This window comes from Pituophis catenifer, unplaced genomic scaffold, assembly GCF_029215685.1.
Source record: "Pituophis catenifer annectens isolate HBS135680 unplaced genomic scaffold, rPitCat1.0.hap2 SCAF_4, whole genome shotgun sequence".
NCBI classification, from domain to species: Eukaryota; Metazoa; Chordata; class Lepidosauria; order Squamata; family Colubridae; genus Pituophis; species Pituophis catenifer.
Window position 1 is genome coordinate 14,701,125 of NW_027256884.1, and position 24,803 is coordinate 14,725,927.

A 24,803-nucleotide genomic window follows, 5' to 3' on the forward strand; every position below is an offset into this window, starting at 1 on the left:
ACACATGGCCAATAAAGCTACTCTACTACTCTATTCATTTCCAATCACACGTCGCCAATAAAGCTCTACTTCTACTCTACTCTACTCATTTCCAATCACACATGGCCAATAAAGCTACTCTACTCATTTCCAATCACACATGGCCAATAAAGCTACTCTACTACTCTACTCATTTCCAATCACACATGGCCAATAAAGGTACTCTACTCCTACTCCACTCTCTATGCCCATTCCATTCCATTCTTCCATACGCTTTAGTCTCTAGTCCCAGCTGCTGCAGCCTGCAAAGAAACCACCCCCACCAGCTGATCTCCGGGACGGCGAGGCTCGTCCCCGCCCACTCCCCTGTCACGTGCCTCCCCGGGGCCCGGCTCAGCTGACGAGCGGGAGCGCGCAAGCTCTGGAGCTGCTGCGCAACCCGGACAGGTTTCAGCCTCCTGCGCGCCAGGGATGGAGCGGGGGACGATTCCTAGGCTGCTGCTGCTGCTTTTGCTTTTGCTTTTGCTGGCGCCGGCCGGCCGGGCGAAGGTGTGCGAGGGCGAGGGCCGTTGGCCGGTTCCCTACAGGCGAGTCTAGGGGGAGGAAGCGGTGCAGGGCTCGGTTGGTGGGAGGCAGAGCGGGGAAAGCCCTTCTTCGGCCGGCCGGTGACGCCTCTCTCTCTCTCTCTCTCTCGTCCCGCAGGCGCTTCGATCGCCGTCCCCGGCCGGATCCCTTTTGCCAGGCTCGGTACACCTTCTGCCCCAGCGGCTCTGCCCTTCCGGAGATGCGGGAGACGGACGTCCTGGCCGTGTATCGCTTGCAGGCTCCCGTTTGGGAGTTCAAGTACGGAGGGCTTCTGGGCCACCTGGTAGGACCGGTTTGGAGTCCCCTCTTGCCCCCCCCCCCGCTCCCCCGCGCTCACCCCGGAGTAAAAATGCCGAGGTTGATTGGGTTGGGAGTTCCCACGTTTCCTCGGGAAGACCAGGATTTCCGCGGAGGCTGTGCCCGGTTGGTTTCGAAGGAGCCCCGAGAGAGTTAGAGTTAGAGTAGCTTTATTAGGGCCATGTGTGGTTGGAAATGAGTAGAGTAAATTGGAAGGGATCTTGGAGGTCTTCTAGTCCAACCCCCTGCTTAGGCTAGCCATGTGTGGTTGGAAACCAGTAGAGTTAGAGTTAGAGTTAGAGTAAGTTGGAAGGGACCTTGGAGGTCTTCTAGTCCAACCCACTGCTTAGGCTGGCCATGTGTGGTTGGAAACGAGTAGAGGTAGGGGGAGTAGGAGTAGGAGTAGGAGTAGGAGTAGGAAAGGACTTTGGAGGTCTTCTACTCCAATCCCCTGCTCAGGCAGGAAACCCTATCCCAATTCAGACAAATGATTGTCCAATCTCTTCTTAAAAACTTCCAGGATTGGACCACTCACAACTTCTGGAGGCAAAGAAAATTTCTCCTTGCAGAAGTTGGGAAAGTTCTAATTTCTTTGAAAAAAAGCAATTTTCAAACCAACGTCTGAAAGGTTGAAAACAAATGTATTCAAACAAACAATGATTTATTTATTTACCTAATAAATATGTATCCCGCCTGTATTATTTTTAGAAATAACTCAAGGCGATTAACATATCCAACATACCTCCTTTCCTCCTCTTCTTCTCCATAACAACAACAATCCTGTGAGGTGGGTTGGGCTGAGAGAGAGAGGGAGGGAGGGAGAGACGGGGGGAGAGAGAGAGAGAGAGAGAGGGACTGGCCCAAAGTCATCCAGCTGGCTTTCATGGCTAAAGGTGGGATTTGAACTCAGGGTCTCCTGCTTTTCTAGCCCGATGCCTTTAACCACTATACCGGCGGTCTCCAAACTTTGCAATTTAAAAACTTGTGGACTTCAACTCCCAGAATTCCCCTGCCAACAGTCTACCTGCGGTAGAAAACAAACCAGGTTTTACTTCCCTGATTCACTTTAGGAAGCTCGGATGTTTTTGCAGAAGAAACTAGACTAAATAATATTGGCGGCTGGGGAATTCTGAGAGTTGAAGTCTCCAAGTCTTAAAGTTGCCAAGTTTGGAGAGTTCTGCAGTAGGCCAAACTGGCTACCCCTGTCTAGTATCGGTTATTAAATCCTGGTGTTGATTCATCGTATCGTCTCCTGGGAAGTCAAGTTGTTTTCATTGCTAAAGAATTGGCAGGTTAATTGGACAAAAATCAGCCCCTCTCTCTGTTGGGTGGGATTTCTCCTTGGGTGGTCTCCAACCTGCCCTTCGCAGCCAGCCTTTTCTTTGGAGTCTGTTGGAGCAATTTGGAAGGACTTCTGGTTAAGCAAAGGGGGTTTTGGGTGATGAGCCACTTGCACCCACAGTACAGTTCTTTTGAGGCCTCCTGCTTCTTCTGGGGGGTCTCGGGCTTCCACAGCAATGAGTGGGGAGGGAAGGAAAGCAGGCCAGACACTCACTCTATTTATCTGGAGAAGGTCCATGTTTAGTGTCTATGGAGATTCTCAGTCATCCAGGTCATAGTTGTCCCAAAGGTACTTTTTTTCCCAAGAGGCAACTGGACTTTTTGGTTTTTTTCATTGAAGACATTTCGCTTCTCATCCAAGAAGCTTCTTCAGTTCTGACTGGATGGTGGCCAGCCCTCTCTCAACAGACACGAAACAAACACGATATGTTTAGCCGTTCAGCAAGGCTCTTTTCTGGGGATTGCTCTTGGGTTGGATCCAGCAGAAGGCAAGTTAGTGCCTCTGCCATGGACTGGCTTTGTTCACATCATCCTTTTGTTCAACTTTTTGGGTACCAGATGGTTCCGTGGAGAGAGAGAGGATTTCCGCGGACCGGAGGAGTCATGGTTTGGTGTGCAGCCTACATCCCATGGATGGGGCTTCACTTGTTTGTGCGGCCCGGGTTCTGGCATGCCCGGTGCCATTCCATGGACCATAGATTGGGGATCCCTGTTCTAGAAAGCCATAAGGAGGGTTAGATCACTTGGACTAAGTCATCTGTTTATGCCTTAGCAAACTGTGTGAGTTGGCCAAATGTGGCCCATCATCCAAATTCTGCACTGATTATGTTACCTAATTTGGATCATGCAACGTCTACAAGAAGACAACCAAGCTCAGAGAGCATCAAGGAACCACTCATTTCCATCCTGAGCTACAAATATTCTCCTTTATTGGCACCCAAACTCTGCTTTAATAAGCTACGAATTGGTGCCAGTTGTGTCCTCACGTCCAACATCCTCTCAGGCCAAATGGATATCGGGGATTAGGAAAGATTTGGAAAACTGAATTTTTTTTTTCTTAGAAACCAAAGCTTTTCGAAGGAGCCCCGAGAGAGTTAGAGTTAGAGTAGCTTTATTGGCCATGCGTGGTTGGAAATGAGTAGAGTAGAGTAGTTGTGCTAAATTGGGTTGGTGGGAACCTTGCAGCTTTGAAAGGCCCTGATGAAATATTTGCCTGTTTTGTTTTTCTCTGAGTTTAGCGGGGAGGGGTGAAGTCTTAATTCACTGCCCCACCTCTCTAGCCCATTGTTTGTTTCCTTTCCCAGAAAATTATGCACGATGCCGTGGGCTTCCGAAGCTCCTTGACTGGGAAGAACTATACAATGGAGTGGTACGAGCTGTTCCAGCTTGGCAACTGTACCTTTCCACACCTGCGGCCTGAGAACCCCGCCCCCTTCTGGTGCAACCAGGGTGCGGCCTGTTTCTATGAAGGGATTGATGATGCCCACTGGAAGGAAAATGGCACCCTGGTCCAGGTGACTACAATTTCAGGTAATCAGGTGTAACTCACTGTAGATATATGAGTGGTTAGCTGCTGCTCATGTTCTTAACATCCGTCCATCCATCCATCCATCATAAATAGCCTTGACTCCAATGGCTAAATTAAAACAGAACACCATTCTATTCTTTCCTGGAGTAGCATCAACAAGAAAATCATATAAAACATTAAGCATCTGCCTGTCGCTATGCTATGCTATGCTATGCTATGCTATGCTATGCTATGCTATGCTATGCTATGCTATGCTATGCTATGCTATGCTATGCTTCCCTTCCCTTCCCTTCCCTTCCCTTCCCTTCCCTTCCCTTCCCTTCCCATCCCATCCCATCCCATCCCATCCCATCCCATCCCATCCCATCCCATCCAGTGGTGGGTTCTAACCGGCTTTACTAACGGTTCTCTTCGTGCGCGATCTCTGCCAACTTTGCACTCCGCGCAAGCACATTAGGAATTTGCCCAGCTGAGGTACGGCAATCCACTCTGCCACACCTATCAGCTGGGCTAAAAAAGAAGAAATAAAAGGTAGGAATAATGTGGGGGTGGGAGGGCCCAGCTCCCGGACAAAGAGAACCGATTCGGTGACGTCATATCATCACCGCTACTGGCTCGGCCGAACCGGGAGGAACCCACCACTGATCCCATCCCATCCCATCCCATCCTATCCTATTATATCCAACTACTGGTATCTACCTACCTACCTACCTATCCATCCTTGCCCATTTCTGCCAGCGAATCTGGGTGGTATACAGGTAATCCTTGGTTTAGAACTTCAATTGAGCCCAAAATTCCTGTTGCTAAGTGAGACAAGTGAGTTTTGCCCAATTTTCCCTTTCTTGCCATAAATGTTAAGTGAATCACTGCAGCTATTAAGCTAGTAACAGGATTGTTAAGTGAATCTGGCTTCCCCAATGCTTGTCAGATGGTCGTAAAAGGGGATCACATGATCACAATAACCATCATAAGTATGAGCCAGTTGCCAAGCATTTGAATTTTGATCACGTGGTCATGGGGATGCTGCAAAGGTTGTAACTCTGAAAAATGGTAATCAAGTCACATTTTTCAGTGCTGTCGTAGCCTTGAACGGTCACTAAACAAACTGTTGTAAGTCGAGGACTGCCTGTAAATCATGAGGTTCTGGACTTCATAAATAAACACGTAAAGCTTTCCCGATGATGCCCGGTGAATTATTCCCCCACCTCCAAAAAAACCTGATGCTGCAAAATAGCAAAAATTGTAAATTTTTCCACCACCACCTAAATTTGGATTATTTTGTAGAATTACAAAATTGCAGAGTTGTGCAATTAAGTTTCTAAAATATAACAATGTCCCCCCACCCCCTTTTTTTAGGAGCTGTATTCAATCAAATGGCAAAATGGGTGGACTACGACAACAAAACTGGCATTTACTATGAAACCTGGATGGTCAAAAGCAGCCCAGAAAAAAATTCCCGTGTCTGGTTTGAAGCTTATGAATGCTCCAAATTCGTACTACGGATTTACCAGAAGCTGGCTGAGCTGGGTGCCGTTTTCAAGAAGATGCAAACAAATTACACAACCATTACTCTCTTCAGCGGAGAGCCTGCTTGCCTGGGCAATGAGACGACTCTCTTTGGACCGCTGGGAAACAAATCCTTGGCGTTGGCTATTAGGAATTTCTACTTGCCCTTCAAACCGTATCACTCGGTGAAGGAGTTCTTCCTTAACCTATTGAAGATACTTGAGGAGGTAGTTCTGGATCATCGGTTTTACTTGTTTTATAATCTGGAATATTGGTTTTTGCCCATGAAATACCCTTACATGAAAATAGCATATGAAGAAATCCCCTTGCCTAACTCAAATGCTACTAAATTCGATGTGTAATTCTTGCCTCTTTTAAGCCACTCTTGGTGGGCTGAGTCCCTTTGTAAGATGGGACCCGTCTCGCCAAATTCTGGTTTTGTGGGGCGTAAGGAACAGGATGGTTTTAACTGGGTCTTTAATTTACCCGTATTACAGTCTGTTTCAGTGGACTCAAGCTTTGATGGATAGCCGTGCGGTAGGATCACAAGGGTGAATGGCTGTGGATGATTGGAACTGTAATCTAATAGAGGTCGGGGAACATCAGATTAAGTTGCTATAATTGTGCATTTCTCTTCCTTGATGAATGTCTTGAAGGGCACGTTTATAGAACGCTGGATGGATCAAAAACAAAGGTGCCTCGAACCTGTTAGCAACTTGTCCGACAAAAGTAAGCAAGCACTGATGATGTTACCTAGTTTGGTAATGAAACGTCTGTAAGAAAACCACTAAGGCCAGAGAGCACTGAGGACCCCACAGAAAGTAAGCTAGTACTTTCTGGAGTAGGAGAAGACTGAAAGATTGATCCTATGCCTGAATGACTGCATGTGGTATTTAGGAATATAGAGAATGGTACACAGGGCTTTTAACAGAGGCCTTCCATACTTGATACTCAGTTGATCAGCAGTTATCTCTTTCCCTAGATGGGTACACAGAGGATTGTAAACTTTTGTTCTGTCCCCGTCTCACACACACACACAAACAGACAGCCAGGGGTCAAATAAAACTTGCAGACAACAAATTCTTTCGATAAGAGGATTGGCAGCAACCCAGTAGCTGCTTGCCAAGAACTTTACTCATAGAGGGAGGGGTTCTTCCTCTGTCAGATAAACCCAAACAAGATACACACAGTTCAAGAATTGTCAAGTCCAGTCTGTATTAAATCCAAGGCAGATAACGTTGTTTCAAAGATACAATGTGACTTGCTAGTAGTTTAGTTTTGTCTGTCACAGAGTCTGAATGGCCACCTCACCCCCTTTTATCCCCTGTGGGGTGTGGTCCAGTGACTCAGCTTAATCTCTGGTACGCCTCCTTTTCTGCTGCGTGCGCTTGTCTCTCTGACGCTGGCGTGGATCCAGCCAAGACTTTTCTCCATCACTGTCCGACTGCGAGGAGATACCTGGCTCCTGGCCAATCTCTTCTCCTTCGGGAGACACCTGAGGCATTGCCAGAGAGGAGGGTCCTGGAGAGGAAGGCCTGGCCAACTCCTTCATGTTCGGAGCCTTCTCCCTCCGATAAGTCGGCCTCGGGGGGGGGGGGGGGGCGGAGTCACAACAACTTTGATGTATGTGTAGCCATACATCAGTATTTGGTACGGATTAACAACTGCATTCAGTGTTCCTCCTCCCACATCCTAAGAACAGAACAGAATAAGAGTTGGAAGGGATCTTGTAGGTCATCTAGTTCCATGATGGTGAACCTATGGCACTCATGCCACATGTGGCACGCGGAGCTGTATCTGTGGGCACGCGAGTGTTGCCCTAGCTCAGCTCCAGCACGCATGATTTTCTGCCCTTCTGGGCCCACCAGAAGTCAGGAAATGAGCTGTTTCCAGCCTCCAGGGGGCCTTCGGAAACCTCTGGAGCCTGGGGAGGGCAAAAAACGGGCCTACCGGGCCCACTGTGCCATTGCGTGCCAAAAGTGGGGGGAGCACAGGAAATCACGCGTGCATATGTATGGTGCATTGAATTATGGGTGTGGGCACACGCGCAACCCCCCCGCGCTCCCCCCCTACTACAACATTTGTGACATATGGCAGTCCAATCTCTTCTTGAACCTGAGATCCAAACTTTAGCAAGCTCAGCACAGCAATCCTGAGCCCTTGGAAAATGTGCAGTTTCTGCAGTACGTCTTGGGCAATGAAGAAGAAAAAGCTGAGTTAGATTTAGTGCCTCCATCCCCGTTCAGAATTTTCCTGTCCGGTTCTGACAACCACAAATACATCCCAGCTGTGGTGAATCTGATGGCCATGAAGAAACCTGGGTGCCTTAACTGCTTGCCAGATGCCACTGGGCACGAGGGCTACATTTCCAAGCTTTGCCAAGTCTTTTAACTTTTTTTCTGATAAGAGCCAAGGGATCTGTGGGACTCCTTTTTCAAACTGGACAGATGTAAAGTCTATTTTTGTGGGAAAATAATTGCAAAAAACAATAGTTCTTTGGAAGAAGATCATTCCAATGTTCTTTGGAAATATTTTTCACAATACTTTTGTATTAAGCATCATTCCAGATTTCATGCTATGGGTAAAGCTTATTTTTTTTGATAGCTGTTCCAGAAGAAGACTGTTGAGCGCAGCCTTTCCTTCACATCAGATGAAAACAGAAAGCACCCTCTCTCTACTGCTCAGAACCAGGAACTATTATTTGTTACTGGAAACATGGGAAGCCCTCATTTAGCAACTGGACTTCTCAACTTAGTCGTTAAGTGAAACAGTCGCTAAGTGAAATAACTCTGCTGATGATCTTCAGCTTTCCTTTAGAGGCCCAAGAAAGTTATAAATGTGAGGACTGGTTGTAGAGTTACTTTTTCATCATCATCATAATTACAAATGGTCGCTAAACAAGGCTGTCGCTAAGCAAGGACTATTTTGTACAGGCTGGTAGCCGACACAGATTAAATCGTTCTTTGATCGTGAAAAATAAATGGCTTCAAGATACTTTTGGATTCCTGTCTTTGATATACTGGTGTTTATGATTACAAAAGCCACTGCTAAATGTGTTCAGGAGTTAAAAAATAATTGGAAGTTATTTCAAAACACATCTTTTTCACCTAGCCGGGCTGGCTTGATCCCATCCCTTCGGTTTTAATTTGTAATTGGTTTTAATCCGGGTTGTTTTAAATGGATAGCCAAAATTATTTAATGTTTTTAAATTGCTTTTAAATTTTATATGTTATGTTTTACTATGGCTGTTCACTGCCCTGAGTCCTGTTGGAGAAGGGCGGTATACAAATAAAATAAAATAAATAAATAAATCCCCCCCCCCACCCAAATCAGATTCTAGTCTGGTTAGAAAGGAGATGCACAAATTATAAAATTTCTATGCTGTTCATCTTACTGATGCTGCAAATTTGGGCACCTTTATAATGCCTGGGAGTGGCTTTCTGTTCTTGTTTTGGCTAACAATCCCATTTTTCCCTCTTAAGCTAGACAAAATGAACTAAAACAGTTTTACCCATTAGGAGATTCCATTTTAATAGCAATAGCACTTAAGACTTATATACTGCTTCGTAGTGCTTTACAGCCCTCTCTAAGCGGTTTACCGAGCCAGCATATTGTCCCCAACAATCTGGGTCCTCATTTTACCCACCTCGGAAGGATGGAAGGCTGAGTCAATCTTGATCGAACTCCTGACTGTGGGCAGAGGTAACCTGCAATATACTGCATTCTAATCACTGCATCACCGTGGCTCTTTTTAAGACCCCCTCTTCTAAAGGGTCTTATTTTGTTTTCTTAGTCTGTTTGCATTGGAAAGAGGAAACACTTTCCTGTATAATTAGGAAATAAGTGTTTCAGTAACTTCCTCTTGCATTCATACATTGCCTTTTCCTCAGTTTCAGCGCTGTAGAATTTCTAGCCGGAGAATCTTCTGGTGGGCCAAAAATACCCGAATGACAACAAAACTCTAATGTATCATAATCATGTTTACAAACTGACCCAAGTGCATGGTCTTTGCTGAGAAATTTCTCATTTTGTAATTTTTGTGCAGGTGAAAAAAAATACAACCCCCCCCCCCCCATAAGAACTCGTGGGATCAGCTACTCGGCCAACTTTCCTTGAAGAGAACTGCTTCAAGCAGAGATTTTCCTACCAATTTCTAAGCAGTTCTCAAGTCCACTCACATCCCTCATCTTGAGCCCCGTTCCGTAATGCTAAATAAACCCTACCCTTTCTTGGATGCTTGCTCCCAAGAGGAACGATAAGAAACAAACTTTCAGCCTTCTCATATTTACAAAGGTAAGCAATGGCAGTTGCCAATAAACTCTGCATCAATGCAAATAGCGTTGAAGGATATTCGCTTCCCAGAAAATATTTTGGGGGGGGTGAGGCAATTCACAGTTTAAGCCTTCCCCCAACAGTTTTTCATGCTCCTCATCTTGAGCTGTCAAAATATGCAAACAAGGACAGGCAAAAAGAAGAATCATGTGAAGCTATGGAAACAAGCAAACTTCTTTTTGTCTTCTTTAAAAACAACCAACCAACCAGAACTAAGTATGTGGTCAGATCAGAAAGACCTGGAACACATTAAATTCCAATCAAATTTAGCTCCTAAATGGACCTCATTCACATACCTTGACAAAATTGTGCTTACACGTTATATGCTCAATCCATTCAACCAAGTCGTGTTAGAATGAGACATTTGCAGTTAAGTATCTACACATTTCACAGAATAACAATGAATGGTTGCTTTTTTAATTACCAGAGGATTAAAATACAAAATGAATAATTGGGAAAGCTGGTCTTTTTTTGCAATACCTATATAGAAACAGCTGCCAAAAATATTCATCAGCTGCAGAGAAACAAGTCATCCTGCTCAGTTTGAATCCTAACCATTTTAACAAAGTTGCTTAATACAGAAGGGTAAAAAAACCTGCTTAAAACCTGCTAAACACCCTTTACTTGCTCAGCCTGTTGCTTCTCTCACTCATCATGAAGGTGACTGCTATGAAATTTCTTTCAGATACAGGCTACAAATGAAAGGTGTGGTGGGAAGGAACATCATTAACTTGCAATTTTTTAAAAAATAAATTCATTTTGGTGAAAGTTAAAAAGCTGGTTTGTTAACGTCAGATGTTTTAAAATGGGTTTTAAGGTATAGGGATGTGTTTGCACATGAAAAGCCACTCTTTTTGTGGTTGTTGTTGCAGCACCTCCAAATTGACCTGAGGTTGACTGGCAGAAGAGTCAGTGCCTGAAATCAGACGATTATGAGTGTGTGCTGGGGTCTCATTTTCCCTTAAACGGGCTATTATGGTCACTGAGGGCCTAAGCTGATCACTAGCAACTTCTCATATTTTAGTTGCCATTCAACCTCTGGAAGTCATAGGATGTACTCTAAAAGACCTTCACAAATGGCTTCATTCTTAGAAAACTTGTATAGCACATTTTTAAAAGCATGCAATTAGCATGCAATTTTTTAAAAAGCCCAAAATATAGGCTATGGCTCCCATTAATATTTTCGCTTATTGGGCTTCAGCAATATTTAAAAACATGTTTATTATAGATGTTATTGCCCTATAATTGTTACATTTTCATTTTAAAAAACTAGAGAGGAAAAAAAAGAAACGAAAATACACCGCTAATAATTTACAGACCACTAGATTTCTGGAGAAGTTTAATAAGCAGCAGATACTTACATTTTTCACACACAAATATACCCCAGCTACTGTGTCCCACGGGTCTATATAACATTACAGAAACACCAAACGACCCACAGTTATGATTTGGGTTTTGGAATTATACATCTGAACTTGAAGCAATTCATTGTTATAAAACCTGGGTTAATGCAGTTTCCCAGATTACGTCATTGAAGTGATATATGCTCTTTACAAAGTCAATTGCAGTAATATTTCCAGGCTAAAATACTGTAATTTATCAGATTTCGAACTGCAGCCTCTTAATATGTAAACACATGTCAATGTCTACATACATTGGCATCCGTCATGTTGGGACAAAAAATAGCCAATGATAAAAAAAGTCACGTGAAAACATTTTGTTCCTCCCTGGTCACTTTTTTAACCCAGATTTTAGAAACCAGCACTAAGGATTAGACTGATTTTTTATAGTGCTTGAGAGATCCTAAGATTTAGAATCTAGAATAACAGTTGGAAGGGACCTTGGTCTAGTCCACCCCCCTGCTTAGGCAGGAAACCCTACACCACTTCAGACAAATGGTTATTCAACATATTCTTAAAAACTTCCAGTATTGGAACATTTACAACTTCTGGAGGCAAGTTGTTCCACTGATTAATTATTCTAACTGTCAGGAAATTTCTCCTTAGTTCTAGGTTGCTTCTCTCCTTGATTAGTTTCCACCCATTGCTTCTTGTCCTACCCTCTAGGTGCTTTGGGCAACAGGGTGACTCCCTCTTCTTTGTGGCAGCCTCGGAGATATTTGGAACACTGCTATCATGTCTCTCCTAGTCTTTCTTTTCATTAAACTAGACATATCCAGTTCCTGCAACTGTTCTTCATGTTTTAGCCTCCAGTCCCCTAATTACCTTTGTTGCTCTTCTCTGTACTCTAGAGTCTCAACATCTCAAGATCACGAAGAAGCTTATTATGATGAAGCTGCCACCAGGCTGGCCCAAGCTATGGGCTTGCCCCCAATAGCTCTACCAGGTGGGCATCATGTCTGGAAACCAAACTCTCCCAAGATGCTTGGACACTTCCCAATGAATCTGTTCCAAGCTATATTTCTGGTCAGGGATCAAGACCTCTTCCATTATCGACAGCTGAGACAAGCGGCCGCCACACATTTTCACAAACTCAACAAAGGCACTGCAGGAAACCTCACATTCTCCGAGGCCAATGGCCGACAGATTCTTACAACGCTCGGCAATCCGAATCAACTCTTCATCCAGGGGCCGTAGTCCGTTGGCGCACACCACCAGTTCAACCAGTCGCGGACACGTCATTCCGACTCGTCCAAGGACCTCTTTGCTGACCGATCTCCCAAAATAAAGATGGGTGACCGGAGTTTCATATCGGAAAAATGGATCAAATTCTTCTTCGTACAAGAAAAAGTACATAACCAAATTCACTTTAGGGGAATGTCTGATGAAAGCGTCCCAACTGCTTTTCTCCAGAGTGTGGAACTGCGTTTGTCCTGGGTTCTCACTGACGACATCAATGCGCAAATGTTCCAATCGGACATGTTTTTCAGATGATAGAGCGAGAAGGAGCTCGTCGCTTAACAAGTGGTAGTTCAAGGCCAGCTCTCGTAAGCCATGGCACTGGTCAGCTACACAAAGGATTCCTAAGGAAAGAAAACACAATATGAATTCACCTTCGGCCTGTCATAGAATAGAAACACCTACACTACACTAAATGCAAAAACTAAGAACTTTGAATAGTTTAGAAATAAGAATCAAGCTGAGGACTAAAGCATTTCCTCACTTGTGATAACAAAGCTCACCTGGAATTTTAATCTGGAAATAAAACCTGCTAATAGATCTAGATTTTAATCATACAGAAAAAATTCTTCAAATTAAATATACTTTCCTATCATTCATTATAGGTAGTCCTTGACTTGCAACCATTTGTTACCTGACTTTTCAAAGGTAACGGCACTGGAAAAAGTGACTTATCACCATGTTTTACACTTATGACTGTTGCAGCATCCCTGTGGTCACATGATCAAAATGTTGTCACTTGGCATCTGGCATGTATTTATGACTTGTTGGGGTATCCCTGGATCATGTGATCCCCTTTTGAGATCTTCTGACAAGCAGAGTCACTGGGGAAGCCAGATTCACCTAACCACCATCGCATTAGCTTAACAATTGCAATAATTCACTTAACAACTGTGGCAAGAAAGGTCATAAAATGGGACAAAACTCACTTAACAACTGTCTTGCTTAGCAACAGAAATGTTGCCTCAATTGTTGTAAGTCTAGGACTACCCATAATTAAAGAACCTCCATCTACTTCTAGAATAATAAAATAACCATTCCTCCTTTGCCAAAAAGCTATTAGGTCATTTTTTAAAAACACGGCACGTTACTCAGGAAAATGTTTTGCCAGTGGCAGGAATCACGTGTTGTGGAAGTGACTAAAGCAGGGAGAGGCCTGGCAGATATGATGAAACAAACCACACAAGAGATGCATTTTGGCAACTGATTAAAAAAAGAAAGAACACAACAAAGATTTGACTGTTTCATCCCATTTCAAAATAACTACTGGTGAGGTTATGTATGTATGTATGTATGTATGCATGCATGCATGCATGTATGTATTTATTGCCTGCCTTTAGTTTTTTAAAAATAACTCAAGGTGGTGAACACATCTAATACTCTTTCCTCCTTTTTCTCCCAACAATACACTTGTGCAGATCATCCTGAATTTTTGGAAATTTGCAATATAAGCTGGGTATAAATGCTAATTCAAAATATTCATCGTACAAAAAATATTCCCAAAACAAACTTACCTGCTGGAGAAACATGGGGACAACTGCTCATTTTTAAGAGTTTTAGGGTATCACTGTTGTTAGCCACCAACACCTTGAGAGATGGATCATCTACTGGCGTATCGTCTATCTTGAGTGAAGAAAGGGATTTGGAGTTTACAAATACCACAGTTAGGGCTGAAACGAAGTGTGACTGTAAAAAACGAGAAAACATTGAAATCAAGAAACAGAACAATAATCCCATTCTAAAATGAAGTTTATTCACAGAAAATGAGAGCAAACTCCAAAAGACTCAAAGTACCCACATATTTTTCAGCTTCTCAATATATTATATTGTGAATTAAAAAAAATTCTGGGTTTGCTGATTATATTGGTATGGTGTTATAAAAATGACTAGTACATACTATTATATAAAAATAAGTTGAGGCTTCATGTTATTATCCTATTCTACTGCAGCAAAAGGAGTCAGAAGTCAATATGCTTTTTTTTTTTCCTGTCAGGGTGTGGCCAGAAGGTGGTGCCATGAAACCACGGTTCTATATTTAGGCTGTAGCTCAGAGCTGGCCTCTTCTGCTGGCTGACATCCATGTGAAACCATTCAGAGCTTGGGAAAAGGAGGACAACTTTACTCCCCACCTTCCATCTTTAAGGGAGCCCTGCCCAATTATTTTCATAATGGATGAGGGAGAACCCATTGAAATTAAATCTAGACAAACAGAAGTGCTGTGGAGAAGGAGAGACATGGGACAAAGGGGAAGCTTCCCTGGATGGGGCTGACCACCTCAGGAGGAGAAGGATTCCCAGTTGGCACAGCATTGTGGTGGCAGCAGTGGTGAGGACTGGCAACACTTATGGCATTGCCCACTTGATCATTCCTGAGCAATAGTTTTGCAGGCCTTAGTTACAGCCTCTGTCGACTACTGCAGTGCTCTTTAGTTGAAAAGGATCAGAAGAATGCTGCAACTTGGCTATTCTCTGACTGTACAGGTAGTCCTTGACTTACAACAGTTTGTTTAGTGACCATTCAAAGTTACAACGTGCACTGAAAAAGGTGACTTTTTCACCTTTCCATGGTCCGGGATCAAAATTCAGATGCTGAGCAACTGCATGTATTTATGATGGTTTCAGTGTCCCGGAGTCACATGAACACCTTTTGTGACCTGCTGACAAGCAGAATCAATGGAGAAGCCAGATTTACTTAACAATTGTGTTATTAACCTAACAACTGCAGTGATTCATTCAACAATTGTGGCCAGAAAGGTCATAAAACGGGGCAAAAACTATATATATATATATTTTGCTTTAATTTATATGCTGCCCTTCTCCGGAGACTCAGGGTGGCTTACAATGCATTAAGCAATAGCCTTCATACTTTTGTATATTTATACAAAGTCAGCTTATTTGACAAATGTCTCACTCAGCAACAGAATTTTGGGGGTTCATTGTGGTTATAAGTCAAGGTCTAACTGTATTGAAGGTTCTAAAAATGTCTGCTGAACACAACTTGGTTTTAGTATTGACCTTAAATGCCCTAAATGACTCGGAGCAAGACTGCCCCTCCCGCTATGATCCCACACAATAACCCTGCTTGGCAGGAAACACCCTTCTGAAGATGCCTCTGCAGCTTGGAGCTCAACTCCCAGGTAAATGAAAAACAGCCTTTTCCTGCATGGCTTCCAGATTTCAAATCACACGTCTGTCTCTTCCTCTCACAGTGTTTAGAAGGTACCGTATTTTTCGGATTATAAAATGCTCCGGACTATAAGATGCACCTACCTTTTTTGGTGAGGAAAACAAGAAAAAGAAATCTGCCTCTGCTTCCCAGCAATTTTGCCTCGTTGCAGCAAACAGCCTGCTTTACTTTCATTTTCGTTTTCAGCATAGCTTGATTAGCACAAGAAAAAAAGAAATCTGCTCCCAGCAATTTACCTCCTTGTAGTAAGCAGCAGAGGCCTGCGCAAAACAGCTGAGAGTTGGGAGGCCGCTCCAAGGGACAATCAACTTGTGCTAATTAGGCTGTCCTGAAGCTGAAATGGGCTGTTTCTTCTTGCTGCTTGCTGCAAGGAGGTAAATTGCTAGGAGGCAGAGGCCAAAAAATGGGGGCCAGTAGGTGGGCGGGGATACATTCAGTGTATAAGACGCATCTAAATTTTCACCCCCTTTTAGTGGGGAAAAAGGTGCGTCTTATATTCTGAAAAATACGGTAGTTAAAAACTCAACATCCTTTCACAGGCCTTGACGGTTCATTAACAAGTGGTTTTATGGGGGGTTTCAATTTGAATTGTATTCATTTTGTGACTTCTACATTCTTGTCTTTTTTTATTATTATTATTATAAACTGCCTTGAGGGTCCTCTTTTTTTTAAAGGGCAGGTTATAAATCCAATCTTCAAGATGAATAGATTTGTTGCATTCTCAAGTTTTGTTCCGGCAAGATCTGAATGGTTTCTCTTTACATTTCACTAGCAATGGCGGAGTAGAGCTTCTGTTGGAACTGATAGCACTGACTTTTGATACAAAGTGAAGGATGTGTGTTAGTTGGAAAAGGGACTACCAGACATCTTCTGATATATATATTTTTTTGCCAGTGTGGACTAACGTGGCTTTCCCTCCTTCTCTGCGTGCCTGGAAGAGAAAGCTTGATCCCAACAACATGGCCCACAATTTGTTGTTCCAGATATGCTGGTAACCAACCACCCCGGATTAAAAATCTGCTCAGTACCTTTGGTAAATCCATGAAACTCGGTCGAGCAGTGGAAATCAGTCCGAGGGTCTTTAAAGAACAATTGACAAGCTGGGATAAAATATCACAGGCAGCCTCAGCCGATTCCTTGCTGCTATCCACCTGAAGGAAAAAAAAAAAAAAACCAACAGGAGTCAGTGGGTAAACAGTCCCTTCAAACACTATATACAGGCAATCCTCGACTTACGACCACAATTGAGCCCAACATTTTGGTTGCTAAAAGAGACATTTGTTAAATGAATTTTGCCCCATTTTACATCCTTTCTTGCCACGGCTGTTAATTCAAATCACCGCAGTTGTTAGGTTAGTGACACAATTGTTAAGTGAACCTGGCTCCCCCACTGACTTTGCTTGTGGGAAGGTCACAAAAAGGGATCACGTGACCCCGGGACACTGCAACAGTCATGCATACAAGTCAGTTTCCAAACAACTAAATTTTGATCATGTGATCACAGGGATGCCGCAATGGTCATGTGTGAAAAACGGTCATAAGTCCCTTTTTTCAGTACAGTTGTAACTTTGAATGGTCACTAAATGAACCGTTGTAAGTCGAGGCTTACTTGTACTTTGCTGTTGACTGAAAAGTATTTCAATTCCAAAAATATACTAAAAAGTATAATGCTGATGTTGTTCCTGCTATGAGACACTGGATGAGAAAAACCCTATTTTAGGTTATACTCAGTGATGGGCTGCTGCCAGTTCGGACTGGTTCAAACGAACCGGTAGTTGTTTTTTAAGCCATGCGCCACATTTTTTAAGTCGTGCGCATGCATGCAAGCGCAGAAGGCCACGCGCATGCTCGCTTCACTTCATTTACGTATGCGTTCACATTTTCAGTGCTGTGGCAAACTGGTTGTTAATTCATGTGCTGCCCACCTCTGGTCATACTAAATGTGAAACATTCGGACAAAGGATGTTGCATTACTTATCACCAGGAGCAGAATCTGCAACAAAATGCCACAGAGTGTCTTCCTCTTTATAACAAGCAAACAAACAAAAAAGTGCCATCCTTTCAGCCATCCTTCCAGGCAGTAATCACTTGAAGCAGACATTCTCTATTATGCTGTATTTTGGTTTGTTATTCAACCATCTCTGTTCCTAAGTATGCCAAGTCCTCTCTGAATTGTTGTGGTGTTACGTGTGTATCCATGTGCATGGTGAATAATTCAGAAGAACGCATTAATAATAGAACTCACATATTGAGCTCTCAAGAACTAAACGTGGAGCTGGCTATCAATGCTTTCAGGTCAAAATGTTACTTGTTGTACAGGACAACAACCAGCTCTATGGGAAACAAAACAGGAACTTGGTTTATACGCCATCATAAATCATTAATCAAGATTGTGCCTCTCATCTTTCCTTTCACTTGCCTTCTTCGGTTATTCAGTGTTACATTGGCGACAGTGGTGGGAATCAAAATTTTTTTACTGCTGGTTCTGTGGGCGTGGCTTCGTGGGTGTAGCATGGCTTGGTGGGCATGGCAGGGGAAGGATACTGTAAAATCTCCATTCCCTTCTCACTCCAGGGAAAGGATACTGTAAAACCCCCATTTCCTACCAATCAGATGGGATTCGGGAGGCAGAGAATAGATGGGGGCAGGGGGCAGAAGTGGTATTTACCGGTTCTCTGAACTACTCAAAATTTCTGCTACCGGTTCTCCAGAACTGGTCAGAACCTGCTGAATACCACCTCTGATTGGCAAGCTATGATTTGTGTGTGTGTGTGTGTGGGGGGGGTTTCTCAAAGCTCAAACAGTGAACAACTTTAATTCCCTGTTGGCAATCCTGATTTGAACTTCAATGTGAAAGACAGTTATGTTCTCCAAAAACGGGCACACTTGTCGAAGAACAAAAAAAATAGATAAACCGATAAGCATTCATTTGACACAAACGGGAAATGTCTCTATTGCGAGGGAAGTAGAAAACACACATACCAGCACTTTTATCTTTTTAATAAAGGGAAATATTTGTAGCTCAGGATTAAAATGAGGGGTCCTTGTACTCCCTGAGCTTGCTTGTTTTCTTGCAGACATTTCATTACCCAAACTAGGTAACACTGATGACAGAGAGCACCTAGGACTACTCACTTTATCTTATTTTCTCCCTGACTGTCCCAAAGATGCTTTTTCAGGAGGCAACTGGATTTTCTTGTTTTTTCTTTGAAGACATTTTGCTTCCCCTCCAAGAAGCTTCTTTCAGCTCTGACAGGATAGTGGGGAATAGAAAGATGACCTGGATGACTGAGAATCTCTACAGACTTCTCCCTGACTCTCTTCTATGCCTTCATGCAGAGAAGGATTGAACTTCTGTACTGCTTTTTTTTGGGGGGGGGGATCTGCAAGATCCTTGGGGTTTCAGGGTTTTCCCTCACTCAGAAACTTCAGACATTTTAAAGGTTAAGTGTGTTTTGCATGTGAGCACTGTCTAAGCCTGATCGATTGTTATCCATCAGACTGAGGCACCAGCAGTTTCACTCAGCAAGCAACTGCCTAGGAAGAAAATATGTTCCCTTCCTTCCTGTTGGGTGCTCGCCTCAATGGGCATTAACCTTCACCAAGTTTACACATTCATCCCCGTAGCTCTTCTTTCATATCAGAAGGACATTATTTAAAACATAAAACAACTGCAGGATTGTCTACACCAAAATCAAAGCAGGTGGGAAAGCAGATACAACCATCTCAGCAGCTCTTGCCTTCTGGAATCTCATCCTGTCCAAGTTGTGTGGCCTACAGGAAGAAAAGGCTCATAAGAGCAACTTGCAATTTGATAGGTTTGAAAACTCTAATAGGGCATTTGGGAGCTTCCCTTCTTTAGCTGGAAATTTACCCATATATCAGGGCATCAGAACATTCCAGGAGTTAATTCAAAATGCAACCAGATCTTGATTTCTTACTAGATCTGGAAATTCCAGTTATTCAAAAAGCAATCTTCCTATCAATCATTCCAAATCTGTTCTTACACTTTCAATCCCACGCTTGGATCCATCTAGCTTCCAAACAGGAGATTTACATATCACTAGAGTATCAAGATTGCCATTTCAACAATCCTTTGTCTGGGAAGTAATCTACATATCAAGCTGATGAAACAATAAAGCATAACGATATGAGGATGGGTTAGAGGCCTAACATGTCTTGAAGCCATATTCTCAGATCTGATTAGAATGGGAAAAAGTATATTTCATCTCCATATATGTGTCTGAGGGGGAATCCTGTCAAATAATGCTGCTATTCACTGGTTCCTTATCTGGAGTCTACAAATGGTCTCAAAAACCTGAGATGCCTCCATCAAAATCTTCATATTTAATCTCCTCAACATTATTACCAGGAAGGGTTGGTTTTTTTTTTTTTTTTGGTGGCATCAACCCCTTTCTTCTCAGGTGGAAACTACCTAACAAGCTGACTGTGGTCTTTTATTAGATCTCATTCACAAACTAAACTCACCTTTTCATGTGGAATACAAATCATTCCTTCCTTTTTCTGTCTGAAACCTTCCTGAAAAACTCATGGCACAGATTGGCTATCCATAGGCCGCTTCACATTTCTATTTAGAATTTTTGTCACTTTTCACCCAACCTCCTTAGGGCCCAAGGTGTCTAATTCTACTTTAGTATGATGGCTGAGAGCCTGCTACTTTCTGTTTTATGAACTTTAACAGCTGTCTGGCTTATTACATCAATCTTCTGACTACTGCCCGTCTTGCAAAAACCTTCTGCTATTAAAAGGTTTTAGAAGATGGATTCTTAGGTGTTTGCTGAGGCTTTTCTCAGAAATTTCACAGCTGGTGGTTTCTCCACATGCCATCTGGCATACATGTATTTCAACTGGAATGACCTCATGTAATTACTGAATTTGGTACAACCAACTATACTGCCCCAACCAGAAAAGAAACACCAGAAGACATCTTCCTGTTTGACTAGAAGGAAGCATCCATCCTCTGGAAAATATATTTTTTGGGAGAGAGGGGAATGGCATTTTTGTTTCAGGTTCTGAGGCCCTTTGTCCTGTTTTCATTTTTTTTAAATTAGACTTATGAGCAGCTCTATAGTTGTTTTAGCTCCTTAAGCCTTTACCATGATAGAAACTGGAAGAAATTGGAATTAGATGGGGTAAAAACATGTCTCCAGGATTCTCTATTGTCCTGGAAAACATCCAGAAGAAATATCCATTGAGCAAATATCCAACATCCCTCCTCAGGTTCAGCATAAATGTAAAAATAATTTAATAACTACCTGTTGTGCTGTCTCCTATCAGTTCCTTTTTTGAAATTATGACTCACAACATATAATTAAAGATTATAAAAAAATTAAAAGTTTGAGTAATCATTTTGTTTTAAATAAAGTAGTTAACATACCCCACCGAACACCCAAATACAGATGCCTAAGATACAATTAGAACTTAAAAATAACTTGCAACCAAACAAAATATTATTCCATTCCATTCCCTTATTCTATTTCTTTCCTATCCATCCCATCCTTCCTTAATCTATCCTTTCCTGCCATATCCTTTCCTACCCTTCCCTTCTGTATTCTTTCTTACATGAATCTTTATTGGATTATAAACATGTGCATCAACTCACAAACCAGGGCTGAGGAATTTTCTTTCTACATGTAGCCCACAGATCATCCTGCTGAAATCAACCCGCAAAGATAAAATATTTTGCCAGCATGATTTCAAGCGTCTTCCTTGGAACTGCTGGGAAATGTTAAAGTTGGAGCTGGGCATTCTTAGCCAATCAAAAACTCCCCCCCCTTCTTGGTGTCTCAAAACATGACCAAGTAGGCTTCAGTGTTTCTCCATAAAACTGAGGGATCAAGTTGAAACCTCAGAATTTCAAAGCATCCCTCTCCATCTCAGACTAAATGGTTGAACTCCTGAATTCATCAGTTGATTAATTTCACAATCAGCTAGTCTAATTCTAATTCCATGAGGGAAGGTCCAATATATTTAGAGGTGGTTCTGCTCCCTTCTCAGCAAGCTGTTCCAAATGTCCCATGAGAGAGCATATGTTGAGCCCTAGGCTACCCCAAGGTGAATGCTACTGGGACACTATTCCAGATGTGCCCAAACCATGGAGCAGCACAACAGCATCACAGCATTGAACATTTTATTTTTCTAAGTTCCAGCTTTTGGATTTAAAATGTTTTCATGTCAGGGTCAAAATATCCCAGAAAATAAGGCATTTTTCAGATTTTAGCATATTATCCATTAAAAAAATCAATACAAATGCAACTTAAATAAACTCAAATAAAACAATGGACATGTACACAATTCACTGAGTTCAATGATAATCCATCATGTGTCAAAAGATTTGTAACAGCTATTATTAGTCAAGCACAACACTTCACATCCCTTAACACAAAGTTTGTGTAAGGACTCCCAAGGTAAATCACACATGATCAGTGTGTGGGTGGGACTAATAAAACATTCAATTGGTGTCAGCTATTTTTGCGTTAACCACAAAAATGGCCCTGGCCCTCTCTTGCTTGCTGCCATTTTTCTGTGTCTGCTCCCTTAACCACCAAAGGAAGAGAGTGGCTTCCTCAACAAAAGTGGCTGATTAGACCAGGTTTTTTAGGAAAAGATATTGTTGGCATGGCATACTCTGCTGTGGAAAGGTTTAGCAAAGGTATTTTCTCCTTACCAGGAGGTTCTTTATTTATCTGAGTTGGAGGCCTGATATTATTCTATGCCATCCAAGTGCAATATAACTATCCTTCCTGATTGGCAGAAGCTAGAATCGAAAGTTTGTCAGATTTTCAAATCTATTTTCCTGAAAATCAGAATATTGCAAGTCCAGGTTTGAATTTTGCTAAATCTCAGGTGAACTTCTGCTTTTAGCTAACAAGCTTGTCATTAAGCCTTTCATGAATCTTATTAAGATTGTGCTAATAATAATCTTATTGACAGATGTCTGCATCACCATGGACTATTCAGCTTCATGGGAATGAGTGGCTAATCAGGCAAAGCCTTTTAACCCTGGTTAACCTGGTTGCACGGTCCCACTGACTGATTCTTTTCTCAGCAACTACACTCTGTAGAACACTCTCCCCATGTTTTGCCTCTCACTGCTCTGTTGCTTGGAAGTTCCCTCTATCCCCTTTTGCCTGCATCTTATTTTGCAGATTTTGTTCAATCTGTCAATTCCTCCTCAGAAACTACCATTCTTACTCCTGGTCACTATTTGTATTTTTCAAAACACTTCAGGAGCACCAATTTCACCTGCTATCAATCCATGTTTATTTCAGTCGGTCTTCAATTGCCCAAGAATTTAAAGTTTCAGTACTGTGGTTAGCATCATTCCTAAAAACAGCTATCTCCTGTTTTTATCTGAAGATAAATACCTAGTGAGGGGCTGTCTCTTCTCCAGGTCTGTGATCAAGTTTTTATATTTACTCCACCAAGGTTGAATTCATCCGCTCTTTGTCCACCAGTAATTCCTTCCACTTCTTCCCATTCTGCTATTTCTTTCACCTGCCTTCTAACCACCTTGGTCCAGCTCCTGCAATTCTCCTTCAACCCTCTCTCTCTACCTGTGTCCTCTGTCACCTGCTGAAGGGAGTTGGGGAAAAGCTAGCCAGGTTCCCAACTCCAACTGAGAAAGGGAGGGCTGTGTGCGTGGCTAGTATCTAGGACAAAAACCTCGGGGTGCTACCCCATTTTCAATGCGGCAAAGACATGCTGACTACAGCTGAGAAGCACCCTCCTTCCTTCAGGGACTCCTGTTCAGCAGGAACTATATATTGCCTCCAGTGAGTAAAATCTCCTTTTCCATCAGCTGACATTTTCTGCCCTCTGCTATCAGAACTCAGGCTCTGTATCCATCGGACACCGATCTCTGAAAATCAACCCAGATTCTGACTGAACTGGATTTGGAAGATGTGTATTGTTCAATACAATGGCACGGCAGTTCAACCAGGGCAGCTCTCAGATTCAGAGAGGAAAACAATTCATCCACAGAGCACAGTGGGGAAATGTGGAAACCGCTCTGAATTGGTCAGAGAGGGGAGCGCAGAAACGATAGGCTTTCAGAGGACATCATCCCTACTGATTACAGCAGGACACATCAGAATAACAAGAGCTGGAAGGGACCTCGGAGGTCTTCTAGTCCAACCCCCCCTGCTCGAGCAGGAGAACCTGTACCATTTGAGACAAGGTGGCTGCCCCAGCCTCTTCTTAAAAACCTCCAGTGATGAAGCACCCACAACTTCTGGAGGCAAGTAGTTCCGCAGGTTAATTGTCCTCATTATTAGGACATTTCTCCTTAGTTCTAGGTTGCTTCTCTCCTTGGTTAGTTTTCATCCACTGTTTCTTGTCTTACCTTCAGGTGTTTTGGAATATAGGCTGATTCCCCCCTCCGTAGGATTCTTTCTTAATACTTTGCTGGTTTTAAGGCAGTAACATCGAGTATCTAGAAATTAGATGGAATTTCCTAACAGGGAGAACAATTCATTAGTGGAACATCCAACACCGGAAGTTTTTAATAAGAGATTAGACAACTGTTTGTCTGGGATGGCATAAGGTCTCCTGCCTTGAGCAAGGGGTTGGACTAGAAGACCTCTGAGGTTCCTTCCAGCCCTATAATTCCATTTCTCTTCTTTGTGGCAGCCCCTCAAATATTGGGAATACAGCTATCACGTCTTCTTTTCTATAGACTAGACATTCAGGCCACCTGAATCCCTGGGCCCGCCGGGTCAGGAAGAAGAAGCCCGGCCAACCTGGCTGTCGCTCACCTTGAAGCTGACGTACTGCAGGTGCCCGGCGTGTCGCTTGAGGATCTGCTTGATGAGCTCCGGGTGGGTGGCTCTGGCTCCGGGTTGGCCCAGCTCGAACTCGAAGCGGCGCCACAGCTCCGGCAGGTGGAAAACCCGTTGCCAGCCCCGGCAGACCTGCGAGGCCCGCGCGCGGTCCAGCAACGGCAGGTGCTGGAAGACGCGAAGCAGCACCTCCGGCAGCAGGGAAGCCCAATCCGGGCCGGGAAGATCCCGTCGTTCGCTTTCGTCTTCGGGTTCGCCCGTTTGCTCTGCTACCGCCTCCCGCTTCATGCTGCCCGGGTAGCGTCGGCGACGGCGACCCGTGGAAAGGCCTCGAGCGCCGCAGCCCCTTTGCCTAGTCGCCATGGCAACGCCCCCCCAAGCGACAGCCTTAACCCGGGCCCGGACGTCGCGGCCTCAGCTGCCTCCTCCTCTTCCCGCGTCCCATGGAGTGGGGGATGGAGGCCCGCGTTTCTCTCAATCAGGCCGCCGCGAGCGTCTCCCTCCCAAACGCCTCTCGACGGCGTTTCACCGCCTTGTTTACTTCGCGCCCGGTCAAGATGGCGGGAGGCGGCGCATGCGCAGCCCCTTCCATCCCTCATTTTTTTTTTC

At 43.4% G+C, this 24,803-nt stretch overlaps 2 protein-coding genes across 2 annotated transcripts; one reads left to right on the plus strand and one right to left on the minus strand.

Annotated features, from left to right (window-relative positions):
* The first annotated feature begins 698 nt into the window (after positions 1 to 698).
* Positions 699 to 6,675, plus strand: CLN5 (CLN5 intracellular trafficking protein). The gene is made up of 3 exons (XM_070942979.1): positions 699 to 847; positions 3,507 to 3,732; positions 5,087 to 6,675. Exons 1-3 carry the CDS (start codon positions 764 to 766, stop codon positions 5,596 to 5,598), a joined length of 822 nt encoding a protein of 273 aa, XP_070799080.1. The 5' UTR covers positions 699 to 763; the 3' UTR covers positions 5,599 to 6,675.
* Positions 6,676 to 10,894: 4,219 nt separating this feature from the next.
* On the minus strand, positions 10,895 to 24,750 carry FBXL3 (F-box and leucine rich repeat protein 3). The gene is made up of 4 exons (XM_070942837.1): positions 24,171 to 24,750; positions 16,422 to 16,544; positions 13,722 to 13,893; positions 10,895 to 12,551 (listed from the first exon to the last, which is right to left on the minus strand). Exons 1-4 carry the CDS (start codon positions 24,555 to 24,557, stop codon positions 11,908 to 11,910), a joined length of 1,326 nt encoding a protein of 441 aa, XP_070798938.1. The 5' UTR covers positions 24,558 to 24,750; the 3' UTR covers positions 10,895 to 11,907.
* Positions 24,751 to 24,803: the final 53 nt, after the last annotated feature.